At 54.9% G+C, this 12,049-nt stretch overlaps 1 protein-coding gene across 1 annotated transcript; it reads left to right on the forward strand.

The window, feature by feature from the left end:
• Positions 1-1,898: 1,898 nt before the first annotated feature.
• E2F1 (E2F transcription factor 1) lies at positions 1,899-11,338 on the forward strand. The gene is made up of 7 exons (XM_042931205.1): positions 1,899-2,174; positions 7,476-7,566; positions 7,943-8,162; positions 8,988-9,140; positions 10,025-10,139; positions 10,234-10,456; positions 10,587-11,338. Exons 1-7 carry the CDS (start codon positions 1,914-1,916, stop codon positions 10,832-10,834), a joined length of 1,311 nt encoding a protein of 436 aa, XP_042787139.1. The 5' UTR covers positions 1,899-1,913; the 3' UTR covers positions 10,835-11,338.
• The last annotated feature ends 711 nt before the right edge of the window (positions 11,339-12,049 follow it).

The following is a 12,049-nucleotide window of genomic DNA, read 5'->3' on the forward strand; positions in this document are numbered from 1 at the left end:
GAGCAATTTCAAAAACTGCTTAGGAAACTCCTCCTGCTTACCTAAACCACCTCATAGTTTATAAAACACGTTCAGCTCCCTTATGCTTCTTATCCTCATGGCAAGCCTGGGAGAGGCCAAGGTAAAGTGCCCATTTTACAGATGAGGAAACTGGAGCTGAGAATTGTCCTCAAGGGGCTATAACTTGAGGCTGCACCACACATTTTGGTTATACAGGTATACTATTTGTTCTCAAACGTGAACCTGCATAAAAATCACCTGGAATTGAGGGGTGGGGTGGGTAGGGTAGTGCTTGTGAAAATGTAGGTTCCTGGGCACTTAAGAGACTCTAAATTGGCAAGGCTGGGGTGGGCCCAAAGGTAACAAGTGCCCAGGTAATTCTGAAGCCTGGTGCCTAAGGACTACTCCTGGAGAGTCAGGGCCTCCTTGTTGTATGCTGGGTAGCTTCAGGCATCAGGCTCTTTCTTTCCTAACCTTTCTCAGCATCTGCTCGGGGCCGACCAGTGTTGGGAGGAGGCCCTAATGGAGCTCCCTGTCTTGGTAGGAGAGGCAGATGGAGAAATTGAGTGTGTGGTGAGTGCTGGAACAGAGGCAGCATTGGGCAATGGCGGCAGTGAATAACTAAGACTCTGGAGGGCTCTCTGGAGGAAGTCATGTTTATTCTGGGCCTCAGGATTTGATCCTTGTTTGTGTATTACTTGTTTCGGTTTTTTTTTTTTTTTTTTTCCCTGTGGGTCATCCCCACCAGATGGCAGGCAAGTTCACAGAAATGATCAAGTCTCAGATCTCTGCCCTCAGAGCTGGCACAAGGCCTGGCACAGAGAAGAGGACAATATTGGTCAAATCAGCTGACCTGAGCAAAGAGAAATGGCTGATGGAGAGGTCACAGGGCCTCAGGATTAAATGCATTTTCATGCTCAGCACCCTCACTTCCTCCCTTTGTGAGATCTAACATGGAGTTAATGGTGGAAATTCCTCATCATGTTGTAAACATTTGTTACCTCTGTTCCTCTCCTCCTCTTTTCACTAGACTGAGCTGTTCAAAGTCTGAACTAGGAATGAGGCACAAAGCAGACTCTCAAAACGTTTGTTGAATACAGGAGTGAATGAATGAGTTCAAGAAGCTGTGCATTGGCTATTGAAGATTCCAGCTAAAAGGGGGCTTATAGGAAAGCCCCAAGCTGTGTTGGGCCAGATGTCCCTCCCCATTTTCTAGCAGCCCCCTTCTGCTCAAGCTGACAAGGACAAGGCAGGTGCAGGATTTGAAAGTAAATATATAGGTGGAGCAAGTTGAGGATGGGAGCAGCAGCTGGGACTTTGGAGATGGGCTTGAGAAGCTAGAAACGCGGAACAGCAGCACCTAGTTATCTAGACCGAGCTTGTTGGGGCTACAGGTGGAGGAATCTGGGGGTCACGTGAGGTCTGCGTATGGTGAGAAGTGCAGAACGGACCCTCTGTCCTAAAGGTCTCCACACACAGGGATCAGCAGGATGCGATGAGTCGGGGCGGGAACCTGGCCACCACGCCTGGGGTAGGGACAGTCCCCGCTGGGGGCGGGGAGTGAGAAACCTCCTGGCACCGCCCCGACAAAGCCTGCGCGCGCCCGGTTCCGCGATTGGCCGCGCCTCCTCGCGCCGACGCCCCGTCCCGCCCACCGCCGCCGGTCCGGTGCGCTGCAGCCAACGGGTGCTGTCGCCGTCGCCCACGTCACAGTCCAGACAGCCAATGATGGGAGCGCTCCGCGGCTCGTGGCTCTTTCGCGGCAAAAAGGATTTGGCGCGTAAAAGTGGCCGGGACTTTGCAGGCAGCGGCGGCCGGGGGCGGAGCGGGATCGAGCCCTCGCCGCGGCCTGCAGCCATGGGCCCGCGCCGCCGCCGCCGCCTGCCACCCGGGCCGCGCGGGCCGTGAGCGCCATGGCCGTGGCCGGGGCCCCCGCAGGCGGCCCATGCGCGCCGGCGCTGGAGGCCCTGCTCGGGGCCGGCGCGCTGCGGCTGCTCGACTCCTCGCAGATCGTCATCATCTCCACGGCGCAGGACGCCAGCGCCCCGCCGGCCCCCGCCGGTCCCGCCGCGCCCGCTGCCGGCCCCCGCGACCCCGACCTGCTGCTCTTCGCCACGCCGCAGGCGCCCCGGCCCACACCCAGCGCGCCGCGCCCTGCACTCGGCCGCCCGCCGGTACGGACAACACAAGGGATACTGGGCCGAGTGCGCGTCTGGACCCCCGTGCTGACCCGGGCGGGGCGCGGTTTTTGGCCAGGAGGCAACGGGGGCGGGGGAGGGGGGTGGGCCGAGGCTCCCGGGCTGGGCGGGGCCGAGCCTGGGTTGGGCCTCCGGGCCCCGCCCCGGGGTGCGGGGTGACCTCGGGCCAGTCCCCGTTTGCTTCTGTGCTCTGGGCCTCGGCTTCCCAGAGCCGCTCGAGGGTCAGACTCAGTGATAATAATGGCCCACGTGTATTCAGCTGGCGCTGCCTGTATGCCAGGTCTCTGGCAGACTTGGAGCCGGCTAAAACTCACAACCATGCTGTGAGCTCAGTGTTGTCACTGTGCCCATCTTGAATTGAGGCCCAGAGAGGGGAAGTGACTTGCCCCCGGTCCTACGGCTGCAAGTGGCGGGTCAGGGATTTGAACTGCGGCCTGCTGGCTTCAGACCAGAACTCGTGGCGGGGTAGTGGCCACGGCGCCTTGGGGAGGTGAAGGGGGGGTGTCCTGGAGCCAAACTTTTGAAGAGTCCTTGAGGAGACCCTCCTTCCTGCCTAGATGCTCCACTGCCAGGTGCAGGCCTGGGCCTCTGGGGACAGGCCTCCTGGCTGGGAGGCCTTCTCTGCAGGGGCGGGGTGGTTGGGCCAGCTGCTGATCCCCTCCCTCTGCCTGTCCTTCCATCTGCCACCCTCCACCCTCACAGGCCCTGGTTGCCATGGAACCTCATTAATGAGACAGGCAGACCCCTAGGCCCCCAGGGAAGTACTGGGTGGGCTGGGCCTCAGGGAGCTGGAGTGGAAGCCCCCAGTGCCAGGAGAGAGGAAACATCCCAGGGAGATGCTTTGATAAAGTGCTGCTGGAGCAGCAAGAGGCTCAAGACTGGGGGGGCGCAGAAGAGGTGGCTGAATTACAGGGAAGAAGGGAGTAGAGGCCCAGAGCTTGGACCCGTGGGCTTCAGGACAGGGTGTGGAGACCAGTTGGACTGGCAGAGCCTGTGGGTGAAGGTGGGGCTTGGGAGGCAAGCAGGGGCCAGGCCAGCCTGGCAGGATGGGGTCTCAGCAGGGGGCTTGGAACAAGTGGGAGGGGTGAGGCAGAGCCCAGGGCAAGGAGGTGGAAGCTGTCCAACTGCTTATGGGGGCCTGGGTGGCAGCTGGTCCCTGAGGCATCCCAGCAAGTCTCCCCTAACTCCCTTGGCCTCACGCCCAGTTCTGCCTTCCTTCCGGAATCACCAAGATGCTAATAATAATAACAATAGGAGCCACCATTGTTTTGAGACTGTTTTGTGTGTCAGGCTCTGTGCCAAGCACTTCACCCAATTAATTCTCAACAACCATCCCCTTTTACAGATAGAGAAGCTGAGACCCAGAGATGGTAGGTCATTCAGCTTAGTGAAATGGTGGGGCCAGTCCAGACTTCCTGAGCGGTTAACCAATTAACCACCGAGATGCCTTGCCTCCTGGAGATGCTAATAGAGGGCAAAGGAAGTTCACAGACCCTTCTAATGGGTGAAAGAAAGGAGGAGGATTCTACCAGGGGTGGGTCACCTATATCCCAGTGACCTGTCTCTGCCGGTGCCAGCTTGGGTCCTGGACATGAAAACTGCATTTAGCTGACTGAGAAGTACTTAGCAGGCCTGGGGCTGTAGAAGCTGAGCTCCGCGCTCAGAGGGACTGCCGGAGACTCGGCTGAGGAAATGTCCTCCACCCCACCCCCAGTGGTGTCAGAGGCAGCCTCTGTGAGCCTGAGCATTCCATTCATTCAGCTGTTGTTGGGTTAGTGAACACCCAAGAGGTACCAGACACAAGCAACTAAAAACCTCTGCCCTCAACAGGACTTAAGTGCTACTAGCCACTTCCTGTCAGTGGATGGTAGGGGCGAGGGCTGGCACCATCCTGGAGCTAAAGCCCAGAAACATGGGCCCAGCTTTTGCCCTCCAATACCTCCCAACTCCTGTACCTCTGGGTAGCCACTGGCCATATGAGCTGTGGCCTCCACTGACCCTCTGCACTGACATTTGTTTGGGACAGTCTTTGAAACAAGCTACAGGTTCAGCTTCTGCATCAGTGAGCATTCATTGAGCATCTCTAGTGTACAAGTCTCTCTGCAATTCAGCCATTCCTCCGGGCCCTTCCTGTCCACCTCTATCCTGTCATGGCTATTAAAAAACAAATTAAATATAATGCACATTTACTGGGGTGTCTGGGAGGCTGTCGGTTGAGCCTCCAACTCGAAATTAATTTCTATTTAGGTCCTGATCTCTGGGGTGAGATTGAGCCCCACGTCAGGCTCTGCACTGAGCTTGGAGCCTGCTTGGGATTTGCTCCCTCTGATCCTCCCCCATGCGTTACTCCACGCGTGTGCGTGCTCACTTTCTCAAAATAAACATTTAAAGAAAATACACATTTACTACAGAAAAAGAGTTAGACTAAAAAGTTGAAGGGGGCAGAATGCCAGCCCCATCCATTTTTCCTTCTGTTTTCTTTTCCTAAGCTTCTTTTTTTTTTTTTAAGGTGGTTGTGACAGCTTTCTTTTTCTTAAATTTCAAAAATTGTAGTTTTTCCTTTATTTCTGTGTTCAAACAGTGGATCATCCACACCTTACAGATATGGTAACAGTCCCCCATGATTGTCCCCCACCCACACACCATACAGAGCTGGCTCCTAGAATGGATTCTAAAAAATATTTTAGATATTTAGAAACTGGAGAAAAATGTTTCGTGAGCTTTTTAGTCCAAAAAGGGATCATACAAATGCATTGCCCTCTAACGTTTTTCTTGTCATTATGTCTTCGAGAGGATTCTGTGTCACCCTGCCTCAGTCCTGGACAGCTGGGTGGTATTCTAGGGGCTGAAAGAGCCATACTTTTTGTGCCTCCCCTTCCACGGATGGGTATTTGAGCTGTACAGATTTCCTTTTTTTTTTTTTTGCCAGTGTTCTGTGTTTCTTCACCTCTGCCTTCCCAGGCCCCTGTGCTAAGATCTTTAGAGAGCAGTGGTAGAAATTGACATTTGCTTGAGGCCTTGGTTTAGGGTGTGGCATTGACCTGTCTTCAGGGTGGGCAGGGGCCTGCAGAACAGGGAGAAGAGGAGGGGAGGGGTGCCGTTGGCAGGAGCATGCTAGGTTCAGGTGCCAGGGGCAAGGCTGGAGAGGAGGTACATTCTGGTTGGCTTTTCGGGGCTAGGTTCTGGACTAGGCTCTAGGGAGGCAGGACTCATGGTAGATAGGAACGTGGGCTCAGTGCCAGCCTGTTAGGACTCACATCCTGGCCCTGCCTCTCACTGTCTGTGCAACCTTTCCGAGGTACAGTTTCCTCGGGCAGTGGAAGTCATCATGGCCTCTGCTTGCAAGGTCCAGGCAGAAGCTTTGATGACCAAATGCAGGCAAAGCAATGATTTAGCAGTACCCATTACACAAGAGGCACTCAGCACGTGTGAATGCTTCTGTCCCTGGGACACCTGAGGGAACCTGTGAATGTGCAGTCAGAGGGAGGGTCTGTGTGGAGGTTCATATAATAAACAGTAGTTGATGCCAGGCACTGCATCCAGTGATTATTTAGGCCCAGTGCCTGCCTCCGAGGGGGCCCTGCCCTCCAGGTGAGACAAACACATCTGCAGAAATTTGTATTGAGAGATAATGTGGGGAAAGATCAGGTATGAGGCACTTCAGTGGGCGAAGGGACCCTGTCTATTGCGGGATCAGAAAGTGATGGGGAAGGTGCCTGCCCCCAGAGGTGGAAGGAATTGGTGTGAAGAGTAGGAGGGAGGGAGGTGAGGGCACTCCCGGGAAGGAACCAGTATGGGCTAAGGCTTAGAGACCTGTCTCAGCAGAAGTGCAGGTGGAGAAGTGGCAGAGGAGGACACTAGGGTAGAGAGGGACAGGTGGAGGTGGGGAGATGGCTGAGTGGTCCACATGGGAGGAGATAGTGGCTGTGGTGATGGGCTTTCTTGGCAACTACATGTGATGAGGGCATGGCTGCCGAAGGTTCTAGCTGGGGTTATGCGTGAAGGAAGGGTATGGCTGGTTTGGGTCAGGCTGCACCTGAGAGGCCTGTGAGACTCCATCCTCCAGTGTGGGTGACTAACCCGTGGGGTGTTCTGGGCGGAGATCCTGGCTCAGCCGCTTCCGGGCAGTATGACGTTGGGCCTCTCTGAGCTTCAGTTACGTTATCTGTAAAATGGGGCCATTATTGTGCTGCTAGTCCCACAAGACGGACCGAACATGCAGAGCATGTGTGAGCACCAGCTGCCGCCATGTTCAAACAAAAACCAGAGAGAGGAGGCAACTTGCCCAAGGGACCTATATCCTAATGGCATAAAACAACAAACAACTAATACAATACTGTATGTGAGCTATACTAGAATTGAAATTAAAAGCTTAATTAAAAAAAAAAGAACTAAGCATTTATTATCACACAGTTTTGGTGGGGCAGGAATTCAGAGGAGATCTCTTCTGAGGTTGCAGCCCAAATGTCCAGCCAGGTTGCAATCATCAGAAGGCATGACGAGGGTTGGAGGACCTGTTCCCAGGCTCACCGGTGGTGCTACTGCAGGAAGCCTCAGTTCCTTGTCCCCCTGGGTCTGTGTGACATGGCAGCAGCGGTCCCCAGAGTGAATGGTCCAATTCAGAGAACAAAGAGGAAGCTCCAGTGCATCTCGGACCCAGTCTGAGAAGTGACTGGTCACCACTTCCATTACGCTGCTCATTAGAAGCAAGATACCAGATCAGAACTATATGTAAGGGAAGGAGAATTAGGCCCTGTCTTTTGAAAGGAAGAGTACCAAGAAATATGCAGACAGGGGTGCCCGGGTGGCTCAGTTGGTTAAGCAACTTGACTTTTGCTCAGGTAATGATCTCACTGTGCGTGGGATTGAGCCCCGCTTCGGGCTCCGCTCTGACAGTGTGGAGCCTGTTTGGGATTCTCTGTCTCTGCCCCTCCCCTACTTGTGCATGTGTGTGTGCATGCGTGCTCCCTCGTGTGCGCGCGCGCTCTCTCAAAATAAATAAATAAAAAAAAAAAGAAATTTGCAGACATATTTTTAAACCACCACAGGCCCCCAGGGAGGTAGTGGTGGAGCTAGAACTTGAACTCGGGTCTTCTGCCCTCCACTTGAGTGATCTGTCCTGTGTGGTAGGATTGTGTCCCCTGGGATCCCTCACACACTTAGATGTCCTGGTAGAGAAAGTGGGGCAGGGGTGGCCCAGGAGCACCAAGCCCTAAATTAGGTCTATTGTGGCCTCACTTCTGGTTATTGGGCATCATCCCATTGTTTCTACCACAGGTAAAACGGAGGTTGGACCTGGAAACTGACCATCAGTACCTGGCCGAGAGCAGCGGGCCAGCCCGGGGCAGAGGCCGCCACCCAGGAAAAGGTACCCACAGAACTTGGGCTGGGGCAGGCCCCCTTGACCCGGCCCAAGTTGGGGGTGTGGACAGACAAATATGCTTGCAAAGTGAGCTCTGGTCTGTCAGGCCTGGACCTGAGCCAGGCCTCTGGAGGCCCCGAGGGGCAGCTGGAGTGGCTGCCCGGCATGGCTTTCCAAACCCTGGGGGGTGGGGAGTTCCCCAGCCAGAAAAGGAATGCCATGTGGTTGGCAGGCGGCAGCCCCAGGGCCTCCCCGTCAGCTTTGCCAAGGGGAAGGAGCCATCTATCCCTCCCACCCCTATCCCTCTGCCCTGCATTGCCAGGAAGGCTGGCCTGCCTGGGGTGGGGGGGTGCTGAGGGAGCCACCTCGCCTGGACCCCCAGGTGTGAAATCCCCAGGGGAGAAGTCACGCTATGAGACATCGCTGAATCTGACCACCAAACGCTTCCTGGAGCTGCTGAGCCGCTCAGCTGATGGTGTTGTTGATCTGAACTGGGCGGCTGAGGTGCTGAAGGTGCAGAAACGGCGCATCTATGACATCACCAATGTCCTCGAGGGCATCCAGCTCATTGCCAAGAAGTCCAAGAATCACATCCAGTGGCTGTAGGTACCAGCCAAACAGGAGGGCAGGCAGAGACTGAGGCACAGGGCTGGACCAGCCTGGAGGAGCTGAGAGCAATACCCACCGTGGCTGCCCGCATCCTTGTCATATAGCTGGGGAAACTGGGGCTTAGGGAGTAGAGGAAGGTACACAGATCTCACATATGCAGCTTAATGCACCTTCATGTATTTCTTTGCCTGGGGAGCCACCATCCAGATCAGGATAAAGAACACACCCAGCACCACAGAAAGTTCCCTGTGCCGCTTCCCAGTTGTTGCCCACCCCTCACACCGTTAGGTGATCACTCTTCTGCCCTCTGTTGCCATCAATGGGATTGTCTAACACATCTGTTTTGTTCTTGTTAATTCTTGTTTTGTTTTTCTCCTCTCCTCTCCCCCCTGGCCATCCTACTCCTCTCTCATTGACACATCTGCCTTTTCAGTTTTTAGCAGATGATTCCATTCTGCATCATTTTTTTTCTTTTTACTTGACTACGTCTTGGAAGTGCTTCCACGCCTGTACATCTGATGCATTCTCATCCTTTTATACAGCTTTATAGTATTCCACAGCATGCCTGCACCATCATTTACTTATCCTGCCCCCTGTGAGGGATATGTTGGTGTTTACAGACATTCAGGCCCAACTTTAGACCCCTGCCAGTCTGACTTGGAGCCCAGCTCAGCCCTCTGCTGCTTCCCAGCGAGAAGCCAGACCCAGAGAGGGACAAGGGCTCACTTAGATCTCACAGAACAGGCAGCAACAGACTGGGTGCTGAGGGTCCGGGCTCCTGGGCCAGGAGCTACAAGCCCTCTCTTTGCCTCCTGCAGAGGCAGCCATGCAGCAGTGGGGATCGGTGGGCGGCTTGAAGGACTGACCCAGGACCTCCGGCAACTGCAGGAGAGTGAGCGGCAGCTGGACCACCTCATCCATATCTGTACCGCCCAGCTGCGGCTGCTTTCTGAGGACTCTGACAGTCAGCGATATCCTTGGATCTTTGGGATGGCCCCCATGGAGGACAGGACTGGCGGGTGGGCATCCCATCCAAGTGGGACTGTGAGGTTACCCTGGGCCCTGGATTCAGGAGAGGGGTCTCGCTTTGGATGCAAGTTCTGGGCTCAGCATTTACTTGTTGTTATGCTGGACAAGTTACTTAACCTCTCTGAGCCTCAGCTTCATCTGTAAAAGGGGAAAGTAATCAATTCTGAAATTGCACAGATTAAAACAAGAAAACTTAGTACAAGCAATAGTAAACATTTATTTGGCAGTGATTCAGTACATGGCCATAGCTTCATAGCTAGAGATCTAAGTTCTTGTTTGTCTTTCATCTAGAAAAATAGTAACTTATTTTTAAGATTTTATTTTTAAGTAGTCTCTGCATCCAACATGGGGCTTGAACTCACAACCCCGAGACTAAGAGTTGGCTCCACTGACTGAGCCAGCCAGGCTCCCCTAGAAACTTTATTCTAAAATAAGGGGTTTGTTTTGTTTTGTTTTGTTTTGTTTTGTTTTGTTAGTAAATACCCAAATTATGTTTAAAAGTTTTGGAGACAGCCACCAATTGACACCAAGATCATGGGTCAGAATGAATTCTCAGCACCAGGCCTGGAGTTGTCTTATGTAACTTACATGAAATTATTGCAGGCAACCATCATTACTTTGGGATTAGATGGGTAGAATGCTCTCACTGTACACATGTGGAAATTGGGGCTCAAGGTGGGAGATAGGCCCAAGCACCAACTATGTGCCAGGCCCTGGGGTGGGGGATGGAGAAGACAAGAGAGACAAGGTAGGTGTGGGCTCTTATGAATCCTCTGGGTGGGTGGCCCCAGAGGTCAAAGATCACGTGGTCCTTGACTCCACCAACCCTGGCCTACGTGACCTGCCAGGACCTTCGTAGCATCGCAGACCCCGCAGAGCAGATGGTTATGGTGATTAAGGCTCCTCCAGAGACCCAGCTCCAAGCCATAGACTCCTCAGAGGTGAGACTCGGGACTCCAGACCTGACCAGGACAGGCTGGGGTGGGCTGGTGGTCAGCTGAGCCTCAATATACCCTGCCTGCTGCCTCCACCCAGACCTTTCAGATCTCCCTTAAGAGCAAACAAGGCCCCATTGACGTTTTCCTGTGCCCTGAGGAGAGTGCAGGCGGGATCAGCCCTGGGAAGACCTCATCCCAGGGGACAGCTTCTGGGGAGGAGGACAGGGCAGTTGACCCTGCCACCACAGTGCCACCACCATCATCTCCCTCCTCATCCCCTGCTGCGGATCCCAGCCAGTCCCTGCTCAGCCTGGAGCAAGGTGGGTGAAGGGTGGGTGGCTGGGTGGGGTGGGTCTGGGCTCCTCTCCCAGCTGGGTGGGCAGGCGTGACAGCCCCCTCTGCCCTCCCCGCGGGCCGTCCCCGGCCTGTGATGCTCCCCCATCTCCCCAGAACCTCTGCTTTCCCGGATGGGTGGCCTGCGGGCCCCTGTGGACGAGGACCGCCTGTCCCCGCTGGTGGCGGCCGACTCGCTCCTGGAGCATGTGCGGGAGGACTTCTCCGGCCTCCTCCCTGAGGAGTTCATCAGCCTGTCCCCTCCCCACGAGGCCCTCGACTACCACTTTGGCCTTGAGGAGGGTGAGGGCATCAAAGACCTCTTCGACTGTGACTTTGGGGACCTTACCCCCTTGGATTTCTGACGGGGCTTCGGGGGACCAGGGCCTCCTGAGATCCCACCCTGTCTCTGCAGCCCTGGAGCCCCCTGCCCCTGGCCGTCCCCCCAGCCCGATTGGAAATGTTTAATTTATACCCTATCTCCCCTATCTCCGGAAGCTTCTAGCTCTGGAGTCTGGCTATGGCCAGGAGGCTGAGCAAGCCAGGAAGGGAAGGATTCTGTTTGTGGTGTGTATGTGCATGCACCCAGCACCCAACATGTGTGTACACGGGGTGAGTGGTGTGTGAGCATGTGTGTGTGCATGTACCGGGGAATGAAGGTGAACACATCTGTGCGTGCACTGAAAACACGCCCCAGTGTGTCCACGTGTGTGTGCATGAGTCCATGTGTGCGCGTGGTGGGGGCTCTAACTGCACTTTTGGTCTCCTTGCTCCAGGGGCCCCACGAGGCCCAGGGTGGCCACCTGCCCCCAGAATCCTGCGTGCTGACCAGGCCAGGTGGAGAGGCCTTGGCCTGCTTGTTTGCAGGACAGCGAGAGCACTTCTGTCGTCTTAAAAGGTTTTTCTGATCGAAGCTTTAATGGAGCGTTATTTATTTATCAAGGCCTCTTTGGCAAGCCTGGGGCACCAGCTAAGGGTAGGAAGGATGTGGGACTGATGCCCCAACTCCCTATACGCCTGAGCGAGGGCGGGGGTCCCTAAGCTGTAATTTGCCCCACTCCGAAGGAGCTGAGGCCTGAGCGGTTTATTTATTGGGATATTGAGGGAGGGAGACAGACTGACTGACTGACAGCCATGGGTGGATTGAGGGGGTGGTCCCTTCCCAGGGGGTCACTGCAGGACCCCATCTGCCCCCCAGGATGGATGTGAGATGGGAGAGGTGAGTGGGGGACCTTCACTGACAGGGTGGGCAGGAGGGGTGGGTGAAGGGCTGCTCCTAGCCCAGACCACAGGGGCCCCTCCTGTGGCATTTGAAGTGCCCCCTCTACCCCACTTCTTGCTCTGCCCCACCCTCCAATCTGCACTTTGATTTGCCTTCCTAACTGCTCTGTTCCCTCTTGCTTTGGTTTTAATAAATATTTTGATGGTGTTTGGGCTGGGTTTTGGGACTGTGTTCTGGGAGCGAATCTGAGAGAGGGAGAGGTAAAGGCTGCTGGGAAAACACCCCTTGTCTACTTCCCCACTCCCTGCCCCTGCTTGGTTTCATTTCATTTGAGCCTCCCAGCCACAAGAAAGGTAGA

This window comes from Panthera leo, chromosome A3, assembly GCF_018350215.1.
Source record: "Panthera leo isolate Ple1 chromosome A3, P.leo_Ple1_pat1.1, whole genome shotgun sequence".
NCBI lineage: Eukaryota > Metazoa > Chordata > Mammalia > Carnivora > Felidae > Panthera > Panthera leo.

Coding starts and splice junctions, on each gene's coding strand:
- E2F1 (XM_042931205.1), top strand. CDS start 1,914: ATGGCCGTGGCCGGGGCCCCCGCAGGCGGCCCATGCGCGCCGGCGCTG. Junction 2,175..7,475: donor CTGCACTCGGCCGCCCGCCG/GTACGGACAACA, acceptor TTTCTACCACAG/GTAAAACGGAGGTTGGACCT. Junction 9,141..10,024: donor GAGGACTCTGACAGTCAGCG/ATATCCTTGGAT, acceptor GACTCCACCAAC/CCTGGCCTACGTGACCTGCC.